Source organism: Vulpes vulpes, chromosome 15, assembly GCF_048418805.1.
Source record: "Vulpes vulpes isolate BD-2025 chromosome 15, VulVul3, whole genome shotgun sequence".
NCBI classification, from domain to species: domain Eukaryota; kingdom Metazoa; phylum Chordata; class Mammalia; order Carnivora; family Canidae; genus Vulpes; species Vulpes vulpes.
Window position 1 is genome coordinate 58,040,141 of NC_132794.1, and position 15,749 is coordinate 58,055,889.

A 15,749-nucleotide genomic window follows, 5' to 3' on the forward strand; every position below is an offset into this window, starting at 1 on the left:
GGACCAGAGGATCATGGTATGGGCCAAAGGCAAGATGCTCAACCTCTGAGCCACCCAGGTGTCCCAATTTCAGTTTCACATTCATATTTACAACTATAACTTACATTTACAGTTTTGCTAGTCTTTAAATATCATGACTTTAATAGCTTTGGGCTCATTAATAATAATAAAAACAGATGATGCTTTTATATTGTGAGCACAATGTCTCTGTGGCCTGTGGTAACAACAAAAATTGACAGAGGGTTATACAACAAGCAGATAGCAAGGTACATACCCAACTCAAAAAGATTTGGCCTATAATACCAAGTACTATATCCACATTTTGACTTAAGTTTGTAATATATCATAATCATTTAAAGTGTACTGGTTCTACAGGTTTGCTTTTAGTTTAGTTGTTTTTCTTTGTAGGATTTTATTTATTTGACAGAGAGAGAAAGAGCACAAGTAGGGGTAGTGGCAGACAGAGAGAGAGGTAGTAGCCAGCTCCATACTGAGCAAGGAGCCCCATGTGGGGCTGCATCCCAGCACCCCGGGATCATGACCCTAGCAGAAGGCAGACACTTAACTGAATGAGCCACCCAGGGATCCCCCTGCTTTTAAGATTTTATTTATTTATTTATTCATGAGAGACACACAGTAGAGAGAGAGACACACACAGGCAGAGGGAGAAGCAGGCTCCTCATGGGGAGCTCCTCCATGGGGAGCCCAATGTGGGACTCAATCCCATGACTCTGGGATCATGCCCACATCAGGCTCCTTGCAGGAAGCCTGCTTCTCCCTCTGCCTGTGTCTCTGCCTCTCTCTGTCTCTCTTGAATAAATAAATAAAATCTTAAAAAATTAATAAAAATAAATAAACTGCTTTTGTTTTATAGTTGTATGAGAGCTAGAAGAATAAGGAAGTTGTACCAAGTTCATTTTTTTACATTGTAATAAAAAATAACATGTCAGCTGACTCAAAAAAATTTTTTTTTACCCAAACATTTGTGGGGAGTCTTGGGAGAGAAACTAAATGTATTCAAATTTCAATTCCATTTTGTAATGGGGAGCCTTTAAACTTTTTATAACAAATCCTTTTTTTTTATAACAAATCTTTAAGGTCTCTATTATCTTGAGGTTAGCAAAAAATCACAAATGTCCTTTCTTAAACACATGAAAGAGATCCTAAAACTGAGAAAAGTTTCATCACTAAAGTGATTTTTCTTTACCTGCATCTTAAATTCCATCTCAAAGTCAAGTTTACATAGATTTTTAATATTGTAGGCCTAAGAGTTTTAGAATCCTTTTAATTGAAGTCAATACAGCACATTGTTTACATTGTAATTTTTCTGAGTCATTAGTACTTTCATGTAGCTCATCTCAATTATTTTCACAAATTCTCTGATGAAACATTAAAGAGTGATCAGAAAAAGTCTAGACAGATTATGTGACCATCACAAAATATACAAAAAATCTCTAGAAATAACATATCTTAGTACTTACTTCCCTAGTCTTCGCTCATTGCCAGTACTGGGTCAAATGTAGATCTAACCACCAATTTTTTTTCAACTCTTTTTGGTTAACAATAGAAACAAAGTTCTCACGACACCGGGGTGACTCAGTGATTGAGTGTCTGCTTCATCTCAGGGCATGATCCTGGAGTCCTTGGATGGAGTCCCACAACAGGCTCCCCTCAAGGGGCCACCTTCTCTCTCTGCCTCTCTCTCTGTGTCCCTCATGAATAAATAAATAAAATCTTAAAAACAAAAAAACCCCACAAAGTTCTCCCAGGTAAAGTCTCTGTAATGTCTTTAAGATCTAGAAATGGGCTAATCCTAAATGTCATTATTATATTTGATTATAATTTGAAACCATTAAAAATAGTGTAGTACTTAAAAAACAAAAAAGTCTACTTTTTCACAATTTTACTACTTTTAATAAGAAAATTTTAAGTGATTATACTACTAAATGTGATAAACTTTTAAACATTGCTGATATGAACACAAAAAGCTGTTACGATGTAGCAAGTAAAAAAAAGGTTGTTGCAGAACACTGCATATAAAAATGCATAACACTGATATACAGCTGATCTTATTTACAGAAAACCCCAAAACATACCAAACTACTTTTTATAGTTAATTCTGGGGGTGTGAGACAGAATTATGGAAAGTCATTTACTTTCTATGATTATGGTTGCCCAATTTAGCAAATAAAAATACAGGATGCTGGTTAAAATGGAATTTCAATATAGAACATATTTACAAAAAAAATATCCATTTATCTGAAATTCAAATTTAACTGGGCATCCCATATTTGTTAGAAATGTGACTGAATAAGTCTGTTATAGATGGGTACTGTCTGAATTTATATGCTTATAATGTTGCAGGAGGTCAGAAAGGAAAGAATATCCACATTACTAGCTCTGGAGATGGAAGAAGAGACCATGAGCCAAGGAACATGGGAGGCCCTGAGAAGCTCCAAGAGTTAAGGAGACAGATTTTCTGCTAGGGCCTCCAAAAGGAACACAGTTCTTTGGACTCATTTTCAACTTCCAAACTACAGACTTGCAAGACTAGAAATTTGTGTTAAGACATAAAGGTGTAAATTACAGCAGCAATATGATTCTAATACAAGTATCATCTCATGTATATTTCAAGGTCTTATTCCCAGATTGTGGCTCAGGTAGCTTGCATATTTAACAAGAAAGCTCTATATGCCTCTGATGCAGGTGATCTCTGAAACACACCTTGAAAAACAGCACATCAGATCATACATCAAAATAAATACCTTGCAAAAAGAGGCACATGTAAAGTATGAAGGCACACTTCGGACATAGTGCAGGTTTAGTTCCAGACCATCACAATAAGGCAAATATCACAATAAAGTAAGTCAACTAAACTTTTGGGCTTCTCAGAAGTTATGTTTATACCATACTGTAGTCTGTTAAGTGTGTAACAGGTTTACATCTAAAAAAGCAGTGTATACACCTTAATTTAAGAATACTTTATTAAGATATCTGGGTGGCTCAGTTGGTTAAGCATTTGCCTTTGGCTCAGGTCATGATCCCGGGGTACTGGAATGCAGCCCCTCCATTGGGCTCCCTGCTCAGCAAGGAATCTGATTCTCCCTCTCCTTTTGCCCCTCCCTCTCCACTCATGCTCTGTTTCTCACTTTCTCTCAAATAAATAAATAAAATCTTTTAAAATGAATAAATAAGGGTGTCTGGGGCACTCAGTCAGTTAAGCATCTGCCTTCAGCTCATGTCACGATCCCAGGGCCTTGTGATCCAGTCCTGCATTGGGCTCTCTGCTCCACAGGGAGCCTGCTTCTCCCTCTCCCTCTGCCTGCTGTTCCCCCACTTGTGCTTTCTCTACCTGTCAAATAAATAAATACAATCTTTAAAAATACATAAATGAATGAATGAATGAATGAATGAATAAAATAAAAAATACTTTATTGGTAAAAAGTGCTAACCATCATCTGAGTTTTTAGGGAGTTCATCTTTTTTATACTGGAGGGTCTTGCCTCGATGTTAGTGACTGTTGACCGACTGGGGTGTAACTGATGTTGGAGGGCTGTGGCAATTTCTTAAAAATAAGACAATGAACTTTGCCACATCAATTGACTCTTTCCTTTATGAGCAATTTCTCTATAGCACATGATTCTGTTTGATAACATTTTACCCATAGTACTTCTTTTTAAATGAGAGTCAATCTTTTACTAAGCTCATGTTGTATTCTAAATCTTCTGTTGTCATTTCAACAATCTTCCAAAAAAATAGATTCCATCTCAAGAAACTACTTTGCTCATCCATAGGAAGCAACTCTTCATGAAAGTTTTATCACGAGATTATAGCAATTTAAATATGATAATAATGAAAAAGTTTGATATATTGCAGGAAAATTACCAAAATATGACAGAAATGAAGTGAATAAATACTATTGGAAAAAATGGCACCAAGAGACTTGCTCAATGCAAGATTGCCACAAACCTTCAGTTTGTAAAAAACACAATTATCTGCAAAGCTCATTAAAGTGAAGCACAATGAGGTATGCCTATAATTTTAATATGGAAACTAGTAGAATACTCAACATGTACTTATTTGACCTGTGGAATGGGAACTTTCTCAGCTTGGAAATAGAAAAATATACACAAATGAAAGCAATGTCATATTAAACTGTACAAAACCCAAATAATCTTGAAAAAAAATACAAGTGGAAATGTTTCTCTAGTATGTTTACAAAGTGTTCTTATTTCTGTTGCATTATTCTATATGCTATTTTAATTAAGCTATTGTTATTTCAAAAATTAAATGAAAAGAGAAAAAGAATTCACATGTGAAATAAAAAGAATAAACACAAAGAATGTTTAATCTCTCCAGAGAGGAAGTTTAATTAAAAAAATAAAAATTAAAATCATACTGAAAATCCATGTTATAGTTGCGATAATAGGAAACTTTAGAGGCACCTGGGTGGCTCAGTCAGTTGAGCATCTGACTTTGACTCAGGTTGTGATCTCAGGGTCATGGGACAGAGCCTGGTATGGGGCTCCTTGCTCAGCAGGGAGTCTGCTTGTCCCTCTGCCCCTCCCCCTACTTGTGGCTCACCCTCCCAGGTAAATAAAATATATATTTTTTTTAAATAGGAAAGTTAGGGATGCCTGGGTGGCTCAGTGGTTTAGCGCCTGCCTTTGGCCCGGGGCGTGATCCTGGAGTTCTGGGATCGAGTTCTGGAGTTCTGGGATCCCTGCATGGAGCCTGCTTCTCTCTCTGTCTGTGTTTCTACCTCCCTTTGTGTGTGTCTCTCATGAATAAATAAATAAAATCTTTAAGAAAAAAATAAAAATATAAATAAAGTTTTAAAAAAATTTTTAATGTGCCTATAGAAAATAGTGTGAGTGATGTCAACGTGATAAAATATCCTATAGCTATTAAAATAATTGTATGATATAGGAAAATGTATAAAGTCCATTAAGTTTAATAGCAACATATAAAATTTTATATTTATAATTTTTAATAATGTATAAACTTATATAAAGATGATCCGTATCGATGACAATATAAACAATTTTAAAAACTAAAATTTTTTAATTTTAATATTTTACTTCTTAAATAAGAGCAATTTAGAAAAAGAGTATCACCTATCTTTTACTTTCACTATCATTTTGGAAAAGAAAAGGCATTTAATAATAAAAGTTGGAAAGCATAGGGGCACCTGTGTGGCTCAGTGGTTGAGCATCTGCATTTGGGTCAGGTCATCATCCTGGGGTCCTGGGATCAAGTCCTGCACTGGGCTCCCCAGAAGGAGCCTGCTTCTCCCCCTGCCTATGTCTCTGCCTCTCTTCTGTGTCTCTCATGAATAAATAAAATTTTTAAAAACAAATTGGAAAGCATAATCACAGAAAAGGACAGTCCCCTTGAGAAAGGCTGTCATATTGCCACAGACAAAGGAAAAGCTAATGCTAGACCAGCATGGGTCTAAGGACAGTCTTTGGGAACCCCCATCATAAGGTACTAAGCTGAAAGCTATCTGACTTCAGTGCCTGTGTGAATAGTAACCAAGAGCCCAGCTAATGGGGTCCTTCCCCTCCCTCTCCACTGCTTCTACCTACCTCAATCAGTCCCAGAAGCTTATCTATTATTTGAGGGAACAATGATGGAAAGGGTAGAGACGAGGTTTCACAAAAGTGGAAAATGGCCAATTCTTAAAAGGGGAGCAAGAGACCAGAAGTCTATGAGAAGGATAGTTTGCCAGAAAAAAAAAAAAAAAGAGGTGATGTAATAGCACCAAGAAAGAATACCCACCAGCTCTTCTAGTGATTCAACCAGTTGAAGCAGGCAGACAATGCCACCCTTGTAACCATTTATTTGTTCAAGTGGATTCATTCATTAACCTCTGCGCAAATGTGGGGAGATCAGTTATTTAGAATGGATATTTACAGTTTAATTGTAAATGTCTTTTGTAAGGATATCACCTCAGTATAAGGTTTGTGAGAAACAATACTCTCTTCTAATTTTTTTCCTCAAAGGCAGTTTCATATTGTTCTATTTCCTCTTTAAAATGGTTAACTCTGCCAAAGGCACTATTCTTTGATAAAGATAATGATCAAGCAGTAGGATTTAATGCTAATGTAATGCTTTTAATTAATGTTTTATTGGATGACTCTGTGGTCATTATCATCAACTTCAGTCAGGCAAGTATAGAATATTTCCTAGAATCAGATTAAACTGTTTTTAGTTCCGCCAATTCACATGCAATTAGAACTATAATCAATTGAACATAGCTATTATGATCAGGCAATTATTTGTTGTTGTATTTTTCCAAAATCATCTGTTTTGAAAATAAACTTACTAATCTCCTTGCACTCCACATTTAACTTATATCTTTCCCCTAAATTTTGGCATCTAAATAACAGAGCTTAATAACATTTATACTTGTAAAGGATCTTGAAATTCACAGATCTCTCAGTAAAACAAAAATCTAATTAAAAAAAAGTATTACAGCAACTTGCAGAAAGCATGAAAAAAATCCATGTACTAGATGCCAGAAGACCTGGATTCTAATTTCAGCTTTGTAATAAACTAGCTCCAAGACCCTGGAAAAGGTCAATTAAACTCTGTGACCCTCAGCAAACTATAAAATCAAGGTGTGTGAAACTAGGGGTCTCCTTCCAACTTAAACAATATCTGACCCTACTTGTGTCCATTTTTCAAATTATAAAACACTATCTCATTTATTGTTAGTACCACTTTGGCCACAAGCACAAACTGATCCTGGTACATATACTCAACCACAAACTAAAAACAGTCATGGGGTTGCTAGTGAGATCACAAATCTTGTCCCAAGGCCAGCTATTTTTGCCTTTTGTGACTTGAAATCTTAGAATCATCTACACCTTTGTCTTGTTCACAATAAACAGTCAGTGATAAGGCATCACTTCTTCTATTAACAATCTCCCATAACTGATACCTCACCATTCCCAGTTTGGTTGGTGCATCGGATGCATAAAGGAGAGTAATGAGAGATGAGGTGAAAAAGAACCCTATCTACGTTTTTTCATTTCTCTCATTACTACCTTTATGCATCCAATGCCCTGGCCAAACTGATCTACTCATTCTCTCTTAGAGTCACCACAAGATATCCCACCCTCTGCATTTCAATGGATCACTTAGAATTCCTCCTGTTTCTAGCACTGCCCCCTCATGCAGGCCTCACAGCCCTACCTCAGTTATTTTAATCCTTCCCTCCAGCAGTGCACCAATATTCTTAAAGCCACATCATAGAAAAACCTTATGGTAAAGAGGTGATGCATCTGTCTGTGCATCAGGAGAGCACTCCAACTCTCTTAACATTCCTACTGTTTCCTGATCTTCAGACACCTAATTATCAATAATTCTCCCAAATTATAACTAGTGCCTCAAAAATCACAATTTTTTTTTGAAAACTGCATATTAAAGATTAAAATCTCACCATTTATGTAAGCCTTTTAAAACACTCTTTGGCAGACTTAAAATTTTCTTCATAAAAGTCTTAGATTTCTCTATTGAGTTCATCCAAGATTAGATTTGTTTGTAGTTCTTATGCATGGGATTTTTCTCATTACATTTTTTCCCACTGATTATATTTTCTAACATAATTTCTACTCATATGGGGTAAAAAGTTTAACTTTACCACTTAATCAAAATTCTACAGATTAGGGTGCCTGGCTGGCTCAGCTGGCAGAGCATGTGACTCTTAATCTCAAGGTAGTAAATTCAAGCCCCACTCACAGAAAAAGTTCTACAGGTAAAAATTTAGGACAAAAGGTGGAGAGATGAGTTAAATAGGTGAAGAGCTTATGGTAATGTCCAGAATTTTTGAATCACATATTATATACTTGAAACTAATATAACACTGTATGTTAATTATATGGGAATAATAATGAAAGAAAGAATGAGGGGCTCCTGGGTGACTTTAATAGGTTAAGCATCTGACTCTTGATTTCAACTCAGGTCCTGGAATCAAGCCCCAGGTCAGGCTCAGGGCTCACTGGAGAATCTGAAGATTGTTTCTTGGTATACCTGGGTGGCTCAAGTTGGGGGCCTGCCTTCAGCTCAGGGCCTGATCCTGCAGTCCTGGGATCAAGTCCCACATGGGGCTTCCTGCATGGAGCCTGGTTCTCCCTCTGTCTATGTCTCTGCCTCTCTCTCTGTGTGTCTCTCATGAACAAATAAAATCTTAAAAAAAAAAAAAAAAAAAAAAAGATTCTCTCCTTTTCCCTCTGCTCTTCCCCCTGCTCGTACTGCCTTTCATATAAATAATCTTTAAAAATAAATAAATATGGTAAAAAATAATGAGATTATCTCTATTTAAGTTTAAACACATAAGTCATCATTGGGTCTTACCCATCTCATTTGATTCCATTATACTTTTCCAGGGCTTTTTATTCTTTTGGTAAGAGTTCATTGCACCTTACACTTTTCCCTTCCTAAAACTTAACACAAATAAAATTAAGTCAGAATTTGTGTCTCTCCTCTAACCCATTAAGCTCCACAAGAACAAGTTGGTCCTGTTGCCCAGCCTAGCTGTTTGGCATGAACAAGCACTAGAACATTTGTTCTATTATATGGTCAATGTTCCATTATATCTTGTTTTCTTCTTATTTCAGCTTATTTCTGATTAAAGTGATAAAAGCTTGCTATTACCTTTCAGATAATTATTTTATTCTCTTGGGTTTAATATTTTAATTGCCAACTGGTTTTCTATTTTTTTCAAATTTGAAAATTCAAAGTTGGAAATAAAATTCTACAAATATATCACCTGAAACATTGTGCTAAACCTAGTTAGACTCTCCTTAACTTTGCTTCCTAAAGCAGGTCTTAATTTAGTCAAGAGGGACTAAATTTTGTACTGAAAAAGTTTTGTACTGAAAATGTTTTGTTGGTTTTCATGCCTTTTATGGGTATAATTCTTTTTAAATTTTTTAAAGTAAAAATTTTTAGGTAAACTCTATTCCCAACATGGGACTCAAAATCATGACCCCCAAGATTAAGAGTTGCTCTACCTACTGAGTTGGCCAGGCACCCCAATTTAATTCTCTTAACTGAACAAGGAAACATTTGCTTTCAAAATAATGAAGTTAGATTAGGTAATCACTAAATCTCTAGGGCAAAAACATTTAAACTGTCAAAAATAAGGAAGGAGAGAGAGAGAGCACTTTCTGAGTTCTAATTCCCTGATTATTGGAATTTTGTCCCTTTTCCAGGAATTAATAGAATTCATCATAATAATCTACTGGCTGCTTATATGATAAACTGGGGGCAGCTAAAGCTCTAGAAAAGAAAGTTAAATTTTAAGAAATTTTGAAGACTGGCTAGAAGAATTGAAAAAGAAGTATCTACCTCTCAAAAACATCAGTGAAATCTAGTTTTTCTCTCAAAGGCAATGGGGAGCTCAAGTTGTTGTGCTACCCTAAGAAGAGGATAGTCTGATAGAGATGCTAGGTATGTCTAATTCATGGTGATGTGATAAATAATAACAGGAGTAGAGTAGGGTACCATGAGAGTACTTAGGAAGAAACTCAATCTTGGAAATCAGAGAAAGCTCCCAGAAGACTTGATATTTAAAGTGTAAGAATTACAACTAGTTGGTGTTATTGAGGAAATTTCCATTTGTCTTGCTTCTTTTAAGTCCAGGTTGCCAGAATTGTGCTTTAAGCCATGCCATCATGGATGCACAGGCACAAACTTAGAGTTATACAAATTGTATTCATTTCCTTTAACTGCACTAACCCTATTTAATGTCTCTGTGTTCTGCATAAACTGTTAGACCTAATTCTTCATCACTGTTTCAGAGCCCAAAAAAATCCTCAACTGGCAAATATTGTCCTCTTCCATGTCCTTTGTGGCAATATTTCTAATTATATGGTATTATCACTCCATACCTCAGAAAAGAATCATGGGAAAAAAGCTGAGAAAACGGTGTCAGAGAAGGAAACAAAGTACCATCTCTCAGAACCACAAATTCCAGATTTCCCTGTACACTCAGATGACCCTGTGCTACAAAAGCAAAAAAAAAAAAAAATTTTAAATTAACACCTTTATTCTCTAAAACCAAGGTATGTTCAACAGCTTTATTAATCTAAGAGAATTTATGAACTTTATTTTCCTCAAAATCAAATGTGTATATGCATAGATGTGGAGTTTTTTCCTAGTAAGGGGATTCACAGTTTTCAGCAGATTCGCAAAAGTCAGTACCCCAAACTGAGAAACACTGACATAGAGCAATCTCTCTTTTGTTCTTTTTTCTGATTTCTGTGTGGGTTTTTCTGAGAAAAGCAATTAAGGTAAGTATGTTTTACACCCCTCCCACACACAGCCAAATACACCAATGCAATGGAATTAGGTATCCTTTTTGTCAGTTGCAAAATAATCTCTGGACCCAAAGCAGAAGCTAGCTAGTTGGGTAGTACTACTGAACATATTAACAGTGATAAAATGCAATACATTTGGAAAATATGGTCTTTTCTTTACACTTGTTTATTTTCTAATTCTCCATAAGCTAAACAGTATCTTCAGCAAGTTGGAGAGCTAATCAAGAGAAGTTTATATAGGGATGCCTGGGTGGCTCAGCAGTTGAGCGTCTGCCTTTGTTTCATGGGGTGACCCCGAGGTCCCGGGATCGAGTCCTACATTGGGCTCCTTGCATGGAGCCCGCTTCTCCTCTGCCTATATCTCTGCCTCTCTCTCTCTCTCTCATGAGTAAACAAATAAAATCTTAAAAACAAAAACACACGTTTGTATAGGAATCACAAAATCTTAGCACTTGATGAAAATATGAAAACCAGGATGGGAATTCAGATTATATCTCTCTCCTAAAAGAATGTTAAATTATGACCATCCAAAGCAATGAAAAATCTGTAGTCAGTTGAAATTTTGTGTACTTATTAAAATGACTAAAGACCATTTTCTGAACATATTGTCTTGGAAATTTGAGTTTACAAGGTCACCCTTAGCCTAATTCTAGCTGAGGGATTCAAAAGAAAAATCAGAAACAAGTTACTTCCCAGGAAACAAATCCCTAATGGATTTAGCAACTCTAGTCAGTCAGCTCAGCATTTGTGGATACTTATGTGCACATGCATGCACATATACACACACACACACACAAGTTAACACTACATCAAACAGAATACTTTTTTGGTCTTTCCTTCTTTACTTACCTTTCTATTTTACCCATTATTTCCTTCTATTATCTTTCCCCAAAAATGTAGTCATGTACTTCTCTATGAACCCAATGCCCTTTCTTCTGCCCAAATTCCATTTATTTCTATGACTCCCTAGATCATGAAGTATTAGAAAACTGAGAAACCTAGAATTCTATCAACATATGTGAAATTCAGGGGGAAGTCTGAAAAACTACACTTAAAATTCTCAGAACTCAAAAATGTACAATAATTTAAAAGACTTTATTATAACATCTCACGTTTTTGAATGTTAACTCAGTGCCACTAACCTAAGTAGTTTCCTTACATTGTTTCATTTAAATTCCACAATTAGATCTCTTTATGTTAATTGAAACTACTGCTCAAAGAGATGAAATCATGCCCTATATTGCTAACTAATAATAAATCAGGGGTGCCTGGGTGGTTCAGTAGGTTAAGTGTCTGACTCTTTATTTTGGCTCAGGTCATATTCTCAGGGTTGTGGGATGTAGTCCCTTAACAGGCTCTACAATCACCGTCAAGTCTGCTTATCTTTCTCCCTCTAATCCTTCCCCTGCTCTCTCTCTCCCCTTTAAGTAAACAAACAAGCAAACAAATAAATAAAGCTTTTAAAAAATAAATCACACAGAATAGATAAGCCACCCCAAATTTGAACTCTCCGCAAAAAATCTCAAAATATTAAGAAATTAGAAATCAATATTTAGCAATAAAATGTTAAATAACAGAGACATATATAACCGATTGGGAGTTCCCTTTCATACTCAGGATGACAAGAAGCTTCAAGCAAAATCTCAGGCCCAACTATGTATAAACCTTATTTTTTCGAAGCCATTTCGACAAGTTTATCATAAAGCTTATAATTCAAATCCTTTGATGTTCAGAAGTCTTTGAATAAAATTGAGAAGACTAGCAAAGAGGAACAAGAAGCTATCTCTAGTTTCTCAATTAATGGTCATCATGCTACCACTTTTAGCCTCATCACAAAGGATTATATAATCAGACTCAAGCAATATTGCAAATGACTAAATTTTTAAAACCTAGATCTTTGATTTTAGATATAGCAATATCTGAAGATCAAAAATATTAATAAGATTTACTATATTCTTGCAAAAGTAACAGAGTATATGCAACAGCATGTCACTAAATGAAAATGCCTGACAAAAACGTTGTCATGACTAAACGTCCCTACTCAGCTATGACATCAAACCTTTTTGGGATTCAGAATATGAAAAAATAATGGAATCTGCAAGGAGGAGGCAAAAAAGGGGGGGGGGACAATAAACAAAATTGTATCATATAGCATTCAAGCACACATATTGGAATCAAACATTTGGAATATTACTTAAAGTAAGAATGATTTAACAAAAAAAAAAAAAAAGATTTCACAGATTTGGAGAAAAAAGAAAAACTCAGATTTTCACCCCTTCCTGAGGTTTTAAGTTACAGAATTTTTTTGAACTGCACATGAAACACTATTTACATATTATTGCTTGGTGATTCCAAAATAAACAAAAATAACTTTATTTAAAATAAAATCAAGGGATCCCTGGGTGGCTCAGTGGTTTGGTGCCTGCCTTTGGCCTAGGGTGTGATCCTGGAGTCCTGGGATCGAGTCCGACATTGGGCTCCCTGCATGGAACCTGCTTCTCCCTCTGCCTGTCTCTCTCTCTCTCTCTCTCATTAATAAATAAAATCTTAAAATAAAATAAAATCAGTTATATCAGTTATTGCATCTGATAAATTTAGTAAGTGGACAAGACAAAAAAGAAATCACTATTTTCGGGAACTGAACTATTTTTCTACCTTACAACTACATAAAAGTATAACCAATTTAAAGATCTGAAATAGAGTAAGACAATAAAAATTATATTGTCAAATAATAAATTCAAAAAGTTGAATGTTACTATATTTGACCAGACAATAAACATCAACTATTACCCTGAGGTTTTGATACTAGACAGGAACTTTCAGATGTTCCAGTATAAAAAACATCTTTAGGTACTGAGCCCAAGAACAAAAACTGAAATTCTGCCAAGACTATTCCTCCTGCAACACAATGGCAAAGCTTTTATGTGACACACCAGTAGACTAAACTTTCTTGCCAATATCATGTTCCTTTATCTTTTGCAGCATATGAATAAAACCAGCCTGCTCTTGGGAAGCCTATTAATTCTCAAGAAGATCAAGAGGAAAATATAGCAAATCAATTAAAGCAAAATTTCAGTTTTTGTGGTTCCATATTTCAAAATAAAATTAAAGACTGATGAGAAAGATAGCTCAAGAAAACAGAAACACCTACAATGGCTCCCATGTGGTTAGAGTTATATTTAATGAACTTGAGTCCTATCATCCTCTGCCTCTCAACCCCTGTCCTCTCACAGATCTTTTGCACATGAGTTCTTTATATTGGGGACGCCATCAAGGTCAAAGAATATAATAGCTCCCTTTATTTTGCTATATAATTTTTCTTAAGGTTTTATTTTAAGTAATCTCTACACCTAACGTGGGGCTCAAACTCATGACTCTGAGATCAAGAGTCACATGTTCTTCTAACTGAGCCAGCCAGGTGTCCCTATTATGCTACAATTTTTTATGATAACTCCTATCAAGTTCATGTTTTTGGCTAAACCTAACACACTGAAAAAACTAAGAAATGCCAGAGTCTTATTTTAAAGTTTAGTAACAAGCATGTTCATGTGAAATACTATTAATGTTTATGGACAATTTATTTTATAAATTTGCATCTACTATCTGAAGTCTTTAACTTAACACAAATACATGTATCAATAAAAATGATTAGTGATGGGCACCAAAGCATGAGATATCTTTTGAGTTCTCTCCAAAGAAAAGAAATATCCCTCCTCAAATCATGCTAACATTGACTGCTAAGCCTACTTAATGACAGGTACTTCTTGAAAAGAACAAAACAAATCCCTATAGAAATGAGAAATAAAGCTCTAATTTTAATTTTAAATGTATATTATTCATCAGACATAAATCACTGAGTGAATTAAAAAGCCATTTACAACCAGGTGAAAATGAATAAGCAAAAGAAAATTATTCATCAATAGCAATATGCTATTAGCCTTCTGTCCTGCTTTAATTAATTTAAAAGAATCATTAGCTAAATCAATTATGTAAACTCTATGTGAGACTATGTAAAAAACTTTTAAGATATTTTAAAACTTTTGTATCAGTTGGATAAACTGGTTTTTCCAGGTCCCATAAAACCAAATTGTAACCCATATTCTGTTCAATTATTAAAAAATATTTAATTACTGAGGTTCAATTTAGTAAGATTTTACTATATTTGCAGTTTAAAGTATAGAATTCTTACATTTAAGAGGCTTACTCTAATTTTATAATACTATCTTAACTATTTGTGGTAATGTTGTCTTAAATATCCTTTATTTTTCCACTTTCCATTTGCAGATTTAATAGAACATGACACTGACTTTGCGGTTAAACTACCATCCTTTATCTGAACTGCACAGAACTAGTCTACAGATCAAATAATTACAGACTGTACAATCTGAAGTAGCATCTTCAGAAATCCTTTATAAAAAGATAGCACATAAATGTCTTAAACTATGCCAAAATTCTAAGCTAAATTCTGACAATGTCAAATTCAGAAACAATGAAATCAATTAAAAATATGTAACTTATTTTATAAATACATTCTCTTTAACAGCTTTCATTTTAAAAAATACCCCCTGCTCCCAAATAACGATTAATGCTTCTGGCTAACCCCCATTCTCTTCCCTGTATTCTCATTTTTACCACATTTTCCCTCTATCATTGTATTTTGGCTTCTTTTCTTCCTACTCATTGTTCAGAGCAGCATTTTAATAATCTTTTTAAGCAAGGCTGTTCAAAGACAATATGAAGCTAAAGAAAATTCCCTAAGTTCAAGGTTTTTCAGTGAGATCATTTTTCTAGACCTATTTATTAAAAAAATCTATGCAAAGCAAACACCACCACTGGTAAACAGCTACAGAAAATTGCAAGTTTAAAAATAAAGCCGTTAAAAACACTTCATTACACACCTTCTCTGTGAAGCCCTTTGTTTCCACTGAAAACCATACTGGAATCCTTGTATAAAAGAAGTTGCCTTCTGGCTGTCAATAGCTACACAGTCACTAACTGAGGGATCCAGATGTCTGCAGTGGTTAAAACAAATGTTCAGCGGTGGGTGCTGATTCCGCTTCCCTCTGTGTAAGGTTTTCCACAAAGGCAGCAGAGTAAGAGCGCACATAGCAACAGCACTCACAGCTGATTGGATGGAGTGTGTGCTCGGCCGCCCCTGCTTGCCGGGTCCGCTACAGCTTCCTGTCTACTTGGCAGCACTATCATGTTGTCTTCGCTCTTCTTACCAACTCAGCTGTGTTTAGGCAACTTGAAAGAACAGTAGAACGAGAATGACAGGAGTATTCTAGCAGAAGCCCCTAAAAAGCGAGTCTCTGGATGTTTTTAGAAGAGAGAAATTCAAAAGGCAAACATTTACTTCAGGCAGTATTTCACAGAAAACAGGACAAAGGGGTGGTAGAGGAAATCAACTTATTATTTCAC

At 35.3% G+C, this 15,749-nt stretch overlaps 1 protein-coding gene across 9 annotated transcripts in view; it reads right to left on the bottom strand.

Moving 5' to 3' along the window:
• ATOSA (atos homolog A) overlaps positions 1 to 15,749 on the bottom strand; it is an 86,359-nt gene that overhangs the window by 46,954 nt on the left and 23,656 nt on the right. For 3 of the 9 annotated variants that reach the window (XR_003234354.2, XM_025994421.2, XM_025994343.2), the window contains exon 1: positions 15,227 to 15,640. The exons of the other annotated variants lie outside the window; for them this stretch is intronic. Coding sequence is in view for 2 of the 3 variants with exons in the window: in XM_025994421.2 (XP_025850206.2) it covers positions 15,227 to 15,263 (37 nt within the window). In the remaining variant the exon portion in view is untranslated. Of the gene's footprint in view, positions 1 to 15,226; positions 15,641 to 15,749 lie in introns of those variants that run through there. 9 annotated transcript variants of the gene reach the window in all.